This window comes from Toxorhynchites rutilus, chromosome 1, assembly GCF_029784135.1.
Source record: "Toxorhynchites rutilus septentrionalis strain SRP chromosome 1, ASM2978413v1, whole genome shotgun sequence".
Classification (NCBI taxonomy): Eukaryota; Metazoa; Arthropoda; class Insecta; order Diptera; family Culicidae; genus Toxorhynchites; species Toxorhynchites rutilus.
In genome coordinates, this window is record NC_073744.1 from 164152080 (window position 1) to 164170207 (window position 18128).

The window sequence follows — 18128 nt, forward strand, 5'->3', positions numbered from 1 at the left end:
TGCTCCGGGTTGTCCAATTTGGGTCAAATATATACCGTTTTATTGGAAATTTGTTGCGATTCTAAAGGTAGCTTCATAGCGAGAAAAGCTACCTACCTACCTCCCCTGTTACTCCTTTGTTAACACCCTGTAACTCACAACTGAATGGAACAAACAAAAAACAGCGAAAGAAGTTTTTTTAGCGTCCAATGTCACCTTTACAACGAGCCTAAACTTGAAATTGTATGATCGATATTACGCGGGATATTGATCATTAAAGCCAGTCAACGAGAAAATAATGGATAACTTTTTTCCCAACCTAATACTATTGTTAGATTTCCTGATTCACCGGTTAATTAATTCTTCATTTTTTTGTCGATAAGTAATCTCGTTGACTTTCACATGATAAGGGTTTTCAGTTTTGGCGTATGGTTCTGGTTGTGAGATTTTCTATTCTTATTTTAGTTTAGATTGTTCTATTCATAAATTATGATTTTCCTAAACATTTCTTTTCCTCAATTCTTGAATTCATTTTGGATATTCTGAAATTATTTAATTCCTCGATCCATCGATCAATCGATTTCCCAACCCTCTAAGTTTTTGACGCAAATTGCACGTGCAAAACTCTATATTATAATCAATTCATCTCTTCGTGTGCTTTGAAAAATCCGGATTCATCCAGGATTTGATAGAGGATTATATTTGATGGACAAAATCCTTCTACGCATATTTTCTAATTTCAACAATGACAGAGTTATTGAACTTTTTCTATGTTTATGGCCATGTTTACCTTAAACTGGATCTAATTCAAGAATGACGCTAGGTAGGACAATTCTGATACAGGTCGGACTCGATTATCCGGAGTATTTTATTTTTGATTTTCGGAAATTTTAAATAACTTGTATAATAATTCTTTATTGGATATCTGAAATGAAATGCAAATCCGAAATGGCGGCCACTACAAAATGGCGGATTACATATTTTCTCAGAACCCCATCAATATAGGTATCAAATGAAAGGGCTTGACTAGTAGAATACAGTTATTTATGAAAAATTCAAATCCAAGATGGCGGCCACTACAAAATGTCGGATTTCATATTTTCTCAGAACCTCATCAATATGGGTATCAAATGAAAGGGCTTGACTAATAGAATACAGTTATTTATGAAAAATGTAAATTTAGGATGGCGCCCATTATCGCGGATTACATATTTTCAGTAATTTATGAAAAATTTAACAAAAATAAGAGATAAAGATGTGTTCCAAATTTCAGATCAATCGGTCAACAGGAAGGGGGTTAAATTTCTATAAATGTGGTACAGCGCTTCATACAAAGTTACAAAGTTACAAAGTCACAAACATACGAGCGGGTCAACCTAGATAAAACCGTTTAATAAATAAGTGCAAATCATAATCATAATACGTTTACCGAGAGAAAATTATTTTTGACGTAGGATTACGTCTTACGGGAACATATTGGGGTACAAATTGAAAATCAAAAATCGAGCGCACCGTAAAAATTGTCCAATTTCAAATTCTTATTGCTCAGTCAATTCTCGATGGATTGATGAGATTTTGGCGTCAATCAATTCCGGCACTCCATAACAATTTTTTACATTGAATAAAATAATATATATCATGAAACTAACTCTCGAACAATTGAAAAATCTCAACCCCTATCCTAACGGAAATACCCACTTCTGACACATTCCTAACAGAGACATCTAAACCATGCTGGCTGGAGGAAATCGGCATTGCAAACACATGAAAGTAGGGGGAACTTTTGTTCCTACCGAAATGTGTTCCCTAACAGAGATATAAAAACCAAGCTGCCTGGGGGGAAATCGACATTGTAAACACATGAAAGTAGGGGGAGGTTTTTTTCCACCGACATGTATTCCGTAACAGAGATTTCAAATCCCAGGGGGAAATCAGCATGTAAATACCCTCGTGGTCGATAGTTTAACTAACGACGCGCACAAATGGATAGTGCTCATTGTAACTAGCGTGGGCATTGCTGATTGCATACATGCTGTCGAATAAGTTGGGAGCGTTGAATAAGTGTTTTTTTCGTTCCAATAAGAATCTTTCGATGGCTTGATTGAAGAGTGATGCTTCATTGAACTGAATAAAACTTATGCTTGATAGAATATAAATAAAATTTAAATTTGGAACTTTTATGTTGGTTGCGTTTAAAATTTAATATGAATGACCGATCATGTATTGTAAAACTTTTAGCACAACTATAAGTGTAAAATTGTATATGGTAGCTATTGTGTTAAAATGACTTGAAATATGAAACGATTTTTTTCCTCCCAAGGAATGTTCATGCGACGAGCAAAATTGAAAAAATTAAGGATTATTCGAAAAAGTGATTTCACATATCCTCTACATATCGTATTGGGTGCTGTTCGCCCAATTGAAATTCGCATTGAGGCATGTATCATCGTGTTCCGTGGGGTTTAAAGCGAAAAGGAAATGGGTTGAATAAATACTCAGAAAATAAAAAAATATGAATGAAACTACCTTTTCCATTTCAAATATATTTTCTCTATACTAAAGTAATACTTTTTTACTGGTGAGAAAACTTGTGTTCGATAATGATAATTATCTTATATTACTTTGATGAGCTTTTTTTCTTTATTTCATCCATACATAACACAGGACCACAGAGGGCGGTTTTGGTACGTGATACGCATCATCTAATGACAAATCACAATCCTTCCATCATTATCACTCGGCTACGGACACTGGTGAAGTGAACAAACAATACTTAACAACCAGACAAAACGGACCTGAATCATTCTCGAAGAGTTTAACAATGTAATTCTTCAATCATATCCAAAATCAGCATGCAGCAGATAGACTAACGGAATCCTACGTCAACTATGCGGTCGTGTCTTGGACACAACCCTCCTGTGACTTTTTTATGACTCGATTATCCGGAGGATTCGATTATCCGGAATGAAAAAAAAATCAATACTCCGGATAATCGAGTCCGACCTGTACTTCTATTTGAAAGATGAAACAATTTAATACAGAATATAGCTGTAAAACTTTTAACTTAGTGATTTTTAATGTATTGCTATTTTTATAAAAAAAAGCATAATAAACATGAATGTTCCTATCAATCAAAACTGTCTAACCGCTCTACAACTCGTTCTTTGACACCCAACTCCTATATTGTTTGTTTTCGCTGCAATATGATTTTGAACAATTTCTGGTGAATCTTAAAATAAAATCTACCATAAACTCCACTGTACTCTTAACTTTTACTTTCACCTTTTCTTTAACGTTTCAATAATTTATTTTCATTTGAAATAAGTCATATTTGAAATATATCATATAAAAAAATTTTTTTAACTGTATATAATCGAGTCTAAAATTGTACATAATCGAGTAGTTTTTAATTTATTTTCCTCATTCTGAATTTTTCGATTTCCCTTTTTTTTCGATTTCTGACTCCATCAATGAGCATCCCTCGATTTTTCAACTGTAATATTTTAGATTCGCTGAATCCTCAGTGCTACGTTTTTTTCCATAGTTATCGGTTTGTCGATTTTTCTGATCGTCAACTTTTAGATCACTGGATTCACAAATTCACCGATTTCTCTAATCATCTATTTCTCGATCTTTTGATACCTCGATTCCTTAATTTTCCAACATCTAGGTTATAGAATTGCCTTCAATTTTTCATTCTTCGTAGTTTTTATAGATTCTCTGAATCCGCATTATTGAACCCTTGTTATCATTGTTTTTTGATTAATCAGAAAGAAATTGTTCCGTTATTTGTTGAAACATTAATAAACTCAACAATGGAATGGAATTTTAAAAAACTCTGTCAAAATACTTATCTTGAACCTTTGTTTTAAAGTAGAAACTTTATTGTTCTCAACAATTTTTTTTCCATTTCTATAGCGGAATAATACAATACTAAGCTGATCTTCCAAATTGTGGTCGTATAGTCGTGTCATATTTGCTTTAGAAAATAATTTTTTTTTTTTTATTTTGTCCATATTTTGAAACCTTCTTTTTGAAATGTATCTCAACAAAATAAAAAATGTATATCTTCCTTTGTGATGCCAAATATCAAAAATTTATAAGTGAACGAGTAGAATAAACCTTGCCGGACAATACTGTTTAAAACACTCACATGCTTCCGCTCCGTCTGGTGGAATTCCCTAGGATTAACAATTTTCACTTTTCACTTTACTTCTTGCAAATTTTATAATCCCCGGCCAGAAGCCAAATCTCTCACGACACATTCATATTTCAGGCGATTAAAAACAAACTTTTCGCCCAGCAGCTGGCCGATCTTGTTTTCTCTTTGTCGGACAACAAAATCAAGAGAAAAACAGCATAAGACTAAACACCACCGCTTGGTGTACCTGTTCTGTTGTTGTATCATCTGTCGACAGGGCCCCCGCAAACAAATTCGATGGCGATGGTGTAGGAAAACATGTTGGGGTTGTTTGTTGTTGTTTTGCTTTTGCTGTAGTTTACTCTCAGTATGATTTTTCGGGAGGTTTGACATGGGTTTGCAGAGTTGAGTTTCACATTGGAAATGATTTCCGTGATAGTAGCTTCGGTGAACCGATTGCAGGTCTTCTTCGATATGCCAATGCATCTATGCTGAAAAACACTTTTCTATTTCTATTTTTCCAACTTTATTTTATAACTATAAAACCACTCATTTTTTGACTTTCCAAAGATATATAAGCGCACGGTTAAAATCATATAAATATCAATCGATTCGGGGTCTTCGTAGCCTAATTGGTTGCGTGTCCGCTACTAAGCGAACAATCATGAGCTCATAACTCAGGGCCCTCAACTGACCATCTTTGTGTGTTATTCTAGCTACTTCGTCCACGCCACAATCACCATGTGACGGTAATCCCAGTCCCTTACCGCTCACATTATGGTCTTCTGCATCGGTAATTGGTGCTATTTATAACACAACAATGGAATCATCATATCGATTCACATTCCTTTTTTCTGAAAGCCATCTTGAGGGAGAAAAGTAACGCTTTAGAGGTAAATCTTCTAATTTAAAGCCTCTCCACGTTAAATTTAGGACATCAAGATGATGCCAGTAAAACCAAAAATTCACGGAATACAACAAAACCGATACTTTTCCACTGGGCGAAGTTCTGGACAGTTCGGTGGATTTGCTGTTTTTGGCACATATTTGACCTCATGTGCATTATACCATTCCAGGATGGATTTTGCATAGTGACAAGAGGCCAAAACTACGCTGGAGCGTCGTGGCTTCTTATGAATGGTAACAACCGCTTCTGGAGACATTCCTTCTCGTAGAAATCTTTGTTGATAGTGTCGGTAGAGACGAAAGATTTGGATTTTCGGCCACAACTACATATGGCCTGCCAAACCAAATACTTTTTGGGGAATTTAGACTGTTTCTCGGACTGGAAACACTCGGCTACGGCATTCCTTCGTATTGCAGTATAAAAAGCGAGACCCGGCAGCTTTTTGAAGTCTTCGAGAACGTAAGTTTCATCGTCCATTATGGCGCATGAGCATTTTTGCAAAAACTGGGTGTAGAGCACCTTAGCACGGCTTTTCGCAGTGAACTTTTGCTTATCATCACGATTGGGCACCTTTTTCACTCTGTACGCCTTTAGTCCATGTCCCTGCTTCACTTTTTTGTACATATGATTTTGATTTTCCAACCTTTCGAGCCACATTTCTAGCTGAAAAGTTGTGATGTTTCTCAATAATGGCAACCACTTTTCGGTCCATCCTGTCGGGAGCATTCTTTTCGATTTGTTCCGCTTCCAACCTTCCGATCCACAGTTAAGCGCTGGTCAAACGATTTGCACACACTAAACACGGTACTCTTCGGCAGTTTTAGTTTTTTGGCGAGATCGCGTACCGACAGTATTGGATTTTGCTGCCGTTCGCGCAAAATGCGTTTGCGTACTTCCACTTGATTCGACGCCATTTTACCAAACTGAAGAAGAAAGTAAACATGTTGGACATCGAAATAAAGAGGAGGGGTTTCAGCTGTCATGTAAGTGAAATATTTCATTGATTAGTGAAATATTTCGTAAACTACACTGAAAGAGAAGTGTCCGAAATTTAACGTGGACAGGCTTTATTGTTTTTCCAACATGCGAAAAATTAAAAATTGTCAAAATAAGTCACAGGTTTTCGTACAGCGATAAGAAGGTGTATCCATAACAAATTGTACATTCCTTTAGAGAGTGTTTGAATAAAATAGAACGAATTAACACAAATTTCTAACGATAAGTGGAAGGATAGACAAAGACGAAAAAAAATACAACGAATGAACGGGGAAGAATATATGATTTACACAGTACGACATCCTCAACCTCTCGACTAAGGCACAATACACAGATAAACATCAACTATAAACTCAAACGTTGTTTATGAGCGACTAATCTGACATAAACTCTCGTTCGAATGATACCATTATTTTCACACCGTTACCGCATGAAAATGTGCGAAAATTTGTCTTCCACACGTCGGTGATAATTACAAGCGGGATGCTTGGAGCGCGCAAGTAGCCGGATGTGGTCGTTATTTTCACGACAATTCACCGCACGCAGCACGGTGGGAAATCAACCGAGAAGCTTCCCGCCGTGCAACACCCGCTTCCCGTTGAAGTGCTTCGAATTGCTCGCCCGATGAGACGAGTGAAATGCTTGGTGCCCTGCCAACACGCTGGCGAGAAGGGGAAGAATGCAGTTTACCTCGTCGCCCGCCGTTGGTTCGAGGTCGAAAGTGATATCAAGAGCATCAAGGCACGTGAGGAGTGATTGGGTTAGACGTCAAGCTCGCTCGCGAGCGTTCGTAACCACCGGCGTAACAATTTATCGGTCTGTCCGCATAACAGCACACACACACACACGCTCCTCACTGGCCACTACCGTGACAAAGACACGCCGAATGATGGATTCTGGTCGTTAGCTTGATGACATCCCAAGCTGGATCTGGCAATAAAAGATTTAAAATTAGCATTAGCACGCTTCTGCAAGCGTCGTCACTCGTATCCCTTCGCTGAGAGAGATTCACACATGAGCGGATAAGCGCAAATATGTATGTTGTTGACGAACGAAACGACGACCATCGGCGGCCGTTTTATTGCGACCTAAAATGCGTCGATCATTAGTCTCGGTGGGCGCTGAGATGCGCTCAATTCCCTAGTGCGGTAATGTACGATGACCATGACGACGGTGTGGCAGCTTTTGGTTCCGCCTTCTGTTGAAGGATTTATTCGCACCGGGATTTTGGTCATGCTTCTGTGCTTCTCAGTGAAGTGTTGGCATGTCAGTGACGGCCAACGCCATCGGAATCTGAATTAATCTAATTTTGACAATTTTAGGTATGTCTCATGTACTGTGACAGTTGAGAGATTTAAGATTCCTACTGTTCACGATTACCCGTTATGGATTAGAACAACCTCTCCAGAATCTCATTGAAGGTCTGTTTCAACTGCAACGCTCATAAATATTTTAAACGAAAACTCGTTTACTAGTTCCAATGTTGAATCTGGGTAATCCGTGTCCGATTCACGTTCCATTTATGGTTTCACATTGCAATAGCTTCTGATCGTGACTAGAGCATAGGTCATCTCATTTCGAATTTTTCAGAAACTCTTTTTTTCCAAAAATTCCAGAAATTCATTTGCATGTTTAGATTTTGAATTTTAAATTCAAACATAAACTTCAGATTCAGTTTCACATATATTTGAAAATGCGGGTAAAAGTTTGATATCTATTTCATGAGTCATCAGTCGCGAACAACAGGTATGTTAAGGTGTCCAAGTAATGCAAATATGTTCTCTCTAGATTGGAGTATTGTGCGATTTTCATCGAAATTTCTCCTGTAATCGTAACAGAGATTTCCTTTTCGGATCAAAGCTTACCTTTTCAAATGATTTGCTGGAAATAAAGAAAGAAAAAATGTATTATTGAATGAACCATACAAGAAAAGGACTATGTGGGACTACAAAATGGTTTTGTTCAATTTTAATCAATGGCGTAGAACTGCTGCGGGTTCAATGGCGTGTGCTTCGCGGGTTTAAGATTGACAGTTTTAGTATTTTCAATTTTTGGAATTTCGATTTTTAAATTTAAATTTGTTGAATGTAAAATTTTTAGTTTTGGAAAATCTTATTTTTAGATTTCATGTTGTTGAACATGATATTTTGGATTTTGTATATTTTTCAATTTTGGGCCTTTGATTTTAATCAATTCCTGATTCATGGTTTTCAAATGCGTCGAATATATTTTTCTGGACTTTATGTATTTTTGAAATTAAATTTTCGGATTTAGATTTCTCTAATCTCTGATTGTGGGATTTGACCCCTGCAGTCGTTTTTAATGTTTACATGGGTGTCGTACTGGTCGAAAGTTATTCCCCTTGAAAGAGCATGTATCACTGCATGCATCATGTAAAATGAAATGAAATCTAAATAAGACCTGTATATTTCTAGTGAACTTCAGCAATGTATTTACTGAACAATGTGTTTTATTGTGTTTTTTTATGAAAATTATATTTTACTAGCTAACCCGGCAAACTTCGTCCCGCCCATTTACTTGATTATTCTCGAGTAATGCAGAAATTTGTGTTTTATTTGTATGGCAGCCACCCCTAAGAGAGGGGGAGGGGTATCTAACCACCATAGAAACATTCATTGCACCCTAAAGTTTCCATATGCCTAATTTGGTTTAATTTGCTTGATTAATTCTCTGGTAATGCAAAAATTCGTGTTTCATTTGTACGGCAGCCCCCTCTAAGAGAGGGGGAAGGAGTATCTTAACACCATAGAAACATTTATTGCATCCTAAAACCTCCACATGCCAAATTTGGTTTCATTTGCTTGATTAATTCTCGAGTAATGCAGAAATTTGTGTTTCATTTGTATGGCAGCCCCCCCTTTGAGTGGGGGAAGGACTGTCTAACCATCATAGAAACATTTATTGCACCCTAAAACTTTCACATGCCAACTTTGGTTTCGTTTGCTTGGTTAATTTCCGAGTAATGCAGAAATTTGTGTTTCATTTGTATGGCAGCCCCCCCTTAGAGAGGGGGGAGGGGTCTCAAAATATCACGAAAACCTTCCCCGGCCCCAAAAACCCCTACATACCAATTTTCATGTCGATCGGTTCAGTAGTTTCCGAGTCTATAAGAATCAGACAGACAGACAGACATCACTCCATTTTTATATATATAGATAGATAATCCTCCTTCATATATATTTATTTTATTTATTTATACATTTTCGTCAAACAAATGTAGACTATATACTTATATATTAATGTTACAATGTTTTCGTAAGTTAAATATTATTCCTACGGTACATGTTTCTTTTTAGCTGTTTTTATTCATATCACACGAGATATCTAACGAGAATCACCTACAAGTCGTTTCTCCAATTTCCGTACAAATTTTCGTACTCCTCTCAAATTTATATTGTAATCTATAATAAAATTTAATTTGTTATTTGGATAATAATATTTGATTTGTGAATTTAAAATTTCTGGATTCAATTTATTTTAAAATTCTGGCTTTTTGATTGAATGCATTTCATACATATTTGGCTTTTATGTTTTTGGATCTAATATTTTAGGATTTTATATTTCTAGATTTCAGATTTGTGAATTTATAATTATTATTTGTTAGACTGTTAGATTATACATATTTTTAAATTTCATTTAAATTTCATGATTTTTATTTAAAACTAGCTGACCCGGCAACTTCGTCCCGCCCAAATTTATTTTTCGTTATCACATACACGTTTTCCAACTAAGCGCTGTTCATGGGTCCAATCACAAAATTATTCATTGATTGATCTTCTAATCTACCCTTTAAAATTACCTTTTACTATAAAATTCCTAGTGCTTCTACCAAAACTCGACATTATAATATCAGATTATTTTCAGACACAATTCTCGTTCAAGATTTTTCAACCACTTGTAAATAACAAGTGGTAACTAGCTGCATGTTTGTGTAACATGCAGCTAGTTACGTTACATACCAAATTTGGTTTTATTTGCTTGAATAATTCTCGAGTAATGCAGAAATGTGTGTTCCATTTGTATGGCAGTTCCCCTTTAAAGAGGTGGGAGGGGTCTCAAACTGTCACGAAAACCTTCTCCGGCCCGAAAACCCCCTATATACCAATTTTCATGTCGATCGGTTCAGTAGTTTCCGAGTTCATAAGAATCAGACAGACAGAAAGACAGAAATACAGACAGACATAACTCCTTTTTTGTATTTATAGATTTTACATTTTTGGATTTCATTTATTTAGATTTATGAATTGAACATGAACATGAAATTTAAAAATATGTATAATCGAAAAAAATATGTTTTCTGAAAATTTTAATAACAAATATGATATAAAGAAATATAAAATCCATCCAATCAAAAAGACCAAATTCAAGAGGATCATATCCGGAAATTATTAATTCACAAACCTAAAAAACTAAAATATTGAATTCCAAGATATTAAATCCATCGATCGGAGATTCGAAAAATTAAAATCCGAAAATCCAAAATCCAAAAATTTATAAAATCCAGAAAAATATCCCCAAAATTCTAAATTTAATTTTTAAAAATATTTTAAAAAAATACAAAATATAAAGAATGAAATCCCAAAACTTTCAAATCTAAGAATCGGAATTCTAAAAATGTATAATTCAATGACATGAAACCAAACTATCTGAAATTTGAAATCCAGAAATTTAGTGAAATCAAGAGTATCTAAAATTCAAAAATATATTACAAGATCCAAAAATATAAAGTTTAAAACCGTGAAGTCCAAAAATGAAATTTTCAAAAACTAAAAATTTTAAAAACAAAAATTTAAAACCTAAATTTCAAAAATTGAAAAAATAAGCTATGTTTAAATTTAAAACTCATATCCATGATTTTCATCAAGATTTCGGATTTCACATTTCTGGGTTTTATGTGATTAGATTAGAGAATTGTAGATTCAAAGTTTTCGGATCTCATATTCTTGAATTTCCATTTTTTGAATTGAATATTTTTGATATTCCATATATATTCGGGTTTTAGATTTTAAGATTTATTTATTTTTTTTGACTTTAGATTTTTTGGAATTTGGATTCAAGGATTTGAAACTTCAGGTTTTATATTCAGATTTGTGTACTTAAAATTATTGCATTTTAAATTTTAGGATTAAATATATTTAAAATTTTCATGTTCATGATCTCTATTTAGGTTTCGGATTTAACATTCTTGATTTTCCGAATTTCGATTTTTGAATTTGCAATTTCTGGATTTTTTAAACGGATTTTCTAGTTTTAGATTTCAGATTTCAGATTTTCGAAGTTTTTATGTTATGATTTGAGTATTTTCGGATTTTATATTTTTGGAACTCGGTTTTGTGGAGTTCAGGTTTTTTATTGTTGATTTTAAATTTGATGACTTAAGATGGTGGGATTTTGAATTTCTAGGACTACGATTTTGAATTTAATGTTTTCATTCTTTTTTTTTTAAATTTGGAATTGAATTCTGCGTTTTTTTTTAAATTTCAATGCTTGAATTTGAAGTTTTTAGATTATTTATATTCCTGAATTTAAAATATTTTTTGATTTCATTTTTTGGGATCCGTAATTTAGAATTATATATCTCTGGATTTACTATTTTTGAATTGCAGATATATAATATCTGAATAGATTTAGAATTCGATTTCTAAAATCGAAATTCAAACAAAAAAAATTTAGAGATATAAAATCCATAAACATGAAATCCCAAAATGTTACATTCGAAAATTCAAAATCTATAAATTTCAAATTCCAAAATCGACATTTCGAAAAACATACAATTTGTATTTACAAAACCGAAATCCAAAAAAAATATATATCCGAAAAATGTGAAATCCTAAATCTTAATAAAAATCATTAACATGAAATCTAGAAATATATACAAAATCCAAAAATTGAAATTCGATAAATCTTAAATCCAAAAATTCCAAATCTGGAAATTCCATAAATTTAAAAAATATATGAAATCCAGAAATGCTAAACCAACAAATTGAGTTTTATGTTTTTGGACTTTATATTTTATATTTCCAAATTTTGAGATTTTAGATTTTGGAATTTTACATTTTTGGAATTCATATTTTAGAATTTTGTATATTCTTGGATTTTTAATTTTTTCTTAATTTTAGTTTTTTTTTTTTGGAATTTGGATTTAGTATTTCACGAATTTCAGTTTTTGATTTTTAATTTTCGGGATTTGAATTTTTGGGTTCATTATTTTTCAATTTTTGTATTTTATAACTAGGATTTTATAATTTTATATGTTATATTTATGGATTTTATATCTTTGAATTTTCTATATTTGGATTTCAAATTTTATTAATGCAAAAAATTTAAATCCAGAGATATGAAAACCAGAAACATTAGATCCAAAAATCAAAAATTCATAATTCTGAAAATATAGAATTGGAATCCACAAAATCGAAATCATAAAATATATAAAGTTCAAAAAATTCAAATCTAAAAAACGATGTTATAAAAAGAGAAATAAAACAAATCCAAAATGTTAAATCCAAAATAAAAATAAATATCATAAACATAAAATCTAATCATCAAATGAAAAAAATTGATTGGAAAAATCTAAAATTCAAAAATATCAAATGTAAAATAGAAAAATACAATAATGTAAAACCCAAAGAAATCAAGAAAACGAATTTTATATTTTTATAGTTTATGTTTTCAGAGTTTATATTTTCAAATTTTGTGATTTTAATTTTTGGGATTTCATATTTTTATGGATTTGCAATTTTGGGAAATTTGGGATTTTCGGATTTAAAATTTTTTGAATTTAGGTTAGGTTTAGGCTTTAAATTACCGGGTTTCAAGTTATTCTTACCTTATACATTTTGAAATTTTGTATTTTTGGATTTCATATCTATGAATTTTCTTTTTTTGGATTCCAGATTTTAGGTGTCCATAAAATCTAAATCGTGGAATCAAAATTCCAACAATCTGAAATCTGAAATCCAAAAACAGAAAATCCAAACAAATTAAACTTACAAATAATAAATTCAAAACCATAAAATTGAAAAAAAAAATCTAGGAATTTCAAATCCAAGATTCAACATTCGTAAAATATAGTATTTAAACCTACAAAACCGAAATCAAAGAAGGTATTAGATCCAAAAAATTCAAATCTAACAATTGAAATATTATGATCCAAAACTTTTTATCCAAACATTCCAAATTTTAAAAATCTGAAATAAAAAAAAACATAAAATATAATAATCCAAAGGCCAAAAATATAAAAATATATAAAATTCAAAAATCTTGAATCAACAGAACCATTTCATATATTTAAATTTATTTTTTCCAGATTTAAGGCCAAAGGCCAAAAATATAAAAATATATAAAATTCAAAAATCTTGAATCAACAGAACCATTTCATATATTTAAATTTATTTTTTCCAGATTTAATATTTCCCAATTTTGTGATTTATAAGTTTGGAATTTAGATTTTTGAATTTAACATTTTTTGATTTCATACATTTTTGAACTTTATATTTTTTTATTTAACTTCGGTTTTTTTTAAATTTGAATTTGAAATTAATGGATTCAAAAATTTTCGAATTTTAAAATTAACTCCATTCGAACCCATTTGAATTTTGAATTTTCGGAATTAAAATTTCTTGAGTTCATATATTTCCGAATTTAATGTTTGTGGTTGTCATATTTTCATATTTATTATCTTCTATTTTCCGCAGATATAATATCCACAAAATATAAAATCCAAAAACATATTGAATCCAATAAATTCAAATCTAGAAATCGGAACCTGAAATAACATAAAATGGAATCCAAAAATGTAAAATCCGAAATCTGAATAAAAATCATACGCGTAATATAAGAAATTAAAAAATTAGATTTTTGGTGTTTCGATGTCAAGTTTTGAAATTTTCGGGTTTTATGTTTTTCGATTTCCGACCTATGGAGCTTAAATTTTTGGATTTCAGTTTTTTAAATTTCCATTTTTGAATTTGTAATTTTAGATTTCAAGAATTGAAATTTTAGCAGTTTTGGATTCAGTATTTTGGAATTCTCAATTTTATGAATTTTATTGAAAACTAGCTAACCCGGCAAACTTCGTCCCGCCCAAAATTTATTTTTCGTAATCACATTCACGTTTTCTTACTAAGCGCACGTTCATGGGTCCAATCGCAGAACTGTTCACTGATTGATATTCTAATCTACCCTTTAAAATTACCTTTCGTCATTATAATATTATGATTAGGGGACTATTTTCAGACACGATTCTCGTTCAAGATTTTACAACCACTTGCAAATAACATGTTTCTCCGTTACATGGAATCAATGTTTGATACAGAAAATATGATAGAATGAAGACAGTCCTAGATCGGACAACTTCTTCGAGTTTTGCTTTAATCAACACATTCGGCGATCCATTTTTATTTATATAGATATAAGAAGTTATAGGAGTGAGTTTTATCATCAAAATCAATTTCCACTTTCGAACAAAGATCGATTTCGTTAGCGCAAACATCAAATAGACTAACAACGCTTGTCACTATGAAATTGTAGAACATATAAGAATTGAATTTTCGCAAATTTTCCCATTTTCTTCAGAGTTTTTCGAAAATTTTCAATTGGTTGGTTGGAATATGTATTTCAGAGGAGGGAGGGGTGTCATACCATCATAGAAACATTTCTCATACCCAAAAACCCTCACATCCCAAATTTGGTTCCGTTTGCGTGATTGATTCTCGAGTAATGCCGCCCCTCCCCCTTTAGGGAGGGGGAGGAGTGTCAAACCACCATAGAAACGTGTATTGCTCCCTACAACCTCCATATACCGAAATTGGTTCGATTGCTTGATTAGTTCTTGAGTTATGCAGAAACTTATGCTTCATCTGTATGGTAGCCCCCTCTCCCTTAGAGAGAGTGGAGGAGTGTTGAATCACGATAGAAACCTCCACATGCCAAATTTGGCTCGATTTGCTTGATTAGTTCGCAAGTTATGCAGAAATTTGTGTTTCATTTGTATGGCAGCCTCCCCTTAGAGAGGGGGAGGAGTGTCGAACGATCATAGAAAATTTGGTTCCGTTTGCTTGATTAGTTCTCGAGTTATGCAGAAATTTATGCTTCATTTATACGGCAGACAAATCCAACCTACACCCCACCCCCAACCCCCTAGAGAGGGGGGAGACGTCTCTACTCACCACAGAAATGTTTCTTGCCCCCTAAAACCTTCTAATGCCAAGTTTGGCTTCATTTGTTTGATTGGTTTTCGAGGTATGCAGAAATTTGTGTTTCATTTGTGTGGCAGCCTCTCCTTAGAGAGTGGGAGAAGTGTCTAACCACCATAGAAACATTTATTGCCCCCTAAAACCTTCACATGCCAAATTTGGCTCCATTTGCTTGTCTTATTTAAAATTTTTGGAATTTCGATTGATATTCCTGAACTTAAAATTTTCGAATTTTATGTTTTGGGACTTCAGATTTGTGAATTTAAAATACTTGGAATTGGATTTCTTTTAGTTTTTTAGTTTTTTTTTCGTTCTTTTCGTTCATATTTCTTGGTTTGGGACAATTTCTATTTATAGATTTCTAATTTTCAGACTTTACATGTTAAATACATGTAAAGTCTGAAAATTAGAAATCTATAATTATATTTATGGATTTCAGATTTGTGAATCTATTTTTTTATTTGGAAAATTTGCCGTCTTATTGAATATATATGGTAAGAATGGTTTTGCGTAACATTCGTCTGAAATCCCTTAGTAATCGTAACATACCTCGTTTTTGATTTTGGAGAGAAAAAAAATTAAAAAATATGAAATAAAAACCGTTTTTCTACGTCAGAAAGGCTCAACCTTTCCAGATTTCCAAACTTATTCTGGAACATAGTTTAAATAATCTCTGGGAAGGTGCTCTCGACCCCGAAACGATTTACTGCAAAATCCGTCAATTCAAGCTGCACCTCAAAATAAATTTTGACGAAAAGTGCGATCGGAAGCAATTTGTGCAAAGCTTTCTTGCGATCAAGCCAGTTGACTTACCGGATTTCGTCGAGTTACACTTGTGTAAGCTTTTATAAACCAGTTGAACGAGGTGACGTCGATTCGACATACACAATTAGACCCTATGTTAGATATACTACACATATTACCCACTAAATCAGAGAATAATAATTAAATCTGTTTCTTTTCATTCGTTTTTTCCAGCCGGCTACCTCGGGAGCTTCCTGTCCAACAGCCTCAAAACCAACCAGCTGGAGGTCAACACCGACTCGAAGACGCTCCGCCCAATCGCTCGCCTCAAGGAACCGCGGGAACTTTTCGCACTGCCGAAGGAACGGGACTATGACTGCCCCCAGCAAGCCCCCAGATGGCCGATCGAGTGTCAGGTGAGCTTCACCCTCGGGCCTTCAAAACAAAGAGAAAACGTTCCCAAACAGCTGCCTTATGTTTTAACAACTTATCGCGGTTGTTTTTCATATCATTTCCCAGACAGAATTTTGTTTTGCTTTTCGTGATAGATAAACAGCGTGGGAAAAAATGCGAACAAAACCATTTATTATTCACCCCTGCGAAAACCACCCACAGAAAAGCAGATGGCAACCATGTCTCGTTTTAATCACTGTCAGCCGCAAGCGACATCCAATCTTTCGCGACAAATGTCTCTAATGACCAGCTGTTCCCCGCCGGGCCGGACCGGGCCGCTTAATGCCAAGCGGACACTTTCCGTACATAACCGCCGCAAACGCCGATGACATTCAATGTTTTTCCGAAAACACGAAAAAAAGATCTCGGAATACACAGAGAATTCGCACAGAACCAGTGGCGGCGCTCTCGTGTTTTTGGCAAACTCCATAGCCGGTTTGGGGAAAGTGGTCACGGATCTGCTTCTGCTACTGATGCTGCACACGGGACCGCCGGATTTCGGCACTAAAACAAACATCGTGTGTGCGCGCGTCCCTTTCGAGTGCGATGATTTCGGGTGTTTATTTGCACGCTGAGAAAACACCTCTCCCAGTGCCGTCGTTTGCGGTTAGCGGACAACGGTTACCGCGGGTATAAACAAAACAGAACTCCATCCCGTTAATTCGATTCGGTAAATAAAGCTACAATGAATGCGATTTTCGAAAATAGGGCAGGCATGACACCGCCCAAATTGGGTGGGCGCAAATTGAAATGATGTGGACGCGCGGTTGGCAGTAATTTTCACTGTGCGACGGCAACAAGTTGCGTTTTGCAACGGATTACGCCACGGCGCTCGCTGAGAGTTTATGAGGAGCGTCGTGGGCGCGTGGGAAACGGGAGAGGGGCCATTCGGTCTATTAAAATGGAGCTGTCTCGGGACAGTGGCACCTGTTTTGTGCCGAGTGAAAATCGTTGATCTGACATTTCATGTAATGAGTCGGTTTCCGGCAGGGAGCGATAATTTTGCTTTTCGAAGTCACACTGAAATCCAGCTCTCAACGGTGTGCGATTATGATTCATGGCACGAAAGTGGAACTTATCGAGACCCGTAAATCAAGTTGACCACACAGCCAATCAAACAAGCTTCTTAGAAAGGGAGCGAGCGTTTCCATCGCACGAAAAGAGTAATTACTACCCTTTGAGCGTTTGCTCAAAAGTCGACTGAGTATTAATCATAGCGAGAAGCTAATCATCGCGTTCGATATTAAATCTGACACGAACAAAGAAAACCCCCTCCCCCAGCTGAACACATTTTCTTTGGAAAACCACTGTGTTGAAACAAGTGTTTCACTGGAGCATCGTTCCCCAGGACGACGAGGATTAAAATAGCTGCGGCGGTGAAAGTTGATCGAACCGCTGTTATGAATACGAAATTTTGTTCGTCTACACTCATTGAGTTTGGCTGGGAAGCGTGTTTTGGAATCAAACTAGAACAAGGGCTGTTGTTGTTGTGAGAAACCGGGGAGCGGCTAATGAACTGGATGGATTAAACCTAATCTGTATTAAGATTGATTGTGTCATCGACCGCATGGCCAAAATGTTAGATTATATAAGCTAGTCAAAAGCAGTGCGATAAATGACGCACTGAGCTCCTCCGGCACATCGACAACTGAACTTTGGCCTTTTTACATAATATATCAATATTTCAGGAAGG

The 18128-nt window shown here is 34.4% G+C and overlaps 2 protein-coding genes across 7 annotated transcripts in view; one reads left to right on the plus strand and one right to left on the minus strand.

Annotated features, from left to right (window-relative positions):
- Positions 1–18128, minus strand: part of LOC129762894 (glutamine-dependent NAD(+) synthetase) — a 163189-nt gene that overhangs the window by 93670 nt on the left and 51391 nt on the right. The window contains exon 3 of the mRNA XM_055761490.1: positions 7889–7904. The gene's annotated coding sequence lies outside the window, so the exon portion shown is untranslated. The remainder of the gene's footprint in view (positions 1–7888; positions 7905–18128) is intronic.
- LOC129762892 (cytosolic carboxypeptidase Nna1) overlaps positions 1–18128 on the plus strand; it is a 114298-nt gene that overhangs the window by 45109 nt on the left and 51061 nt on the right. For all 6 annotated transcript variants that reach the window (XM_055761483.1, XM_055761480.1, XM_055761481.1 and 3 more), the window contains exon 2: positions 16217–16398. In XM_055761483.1, the coding sequence (XP_055617458.1) occupies positions 16217–16398 (182 nt within the window). The remainder of the gene's footprint in view (positions 1–16216; positions 16399–18128) is intronic.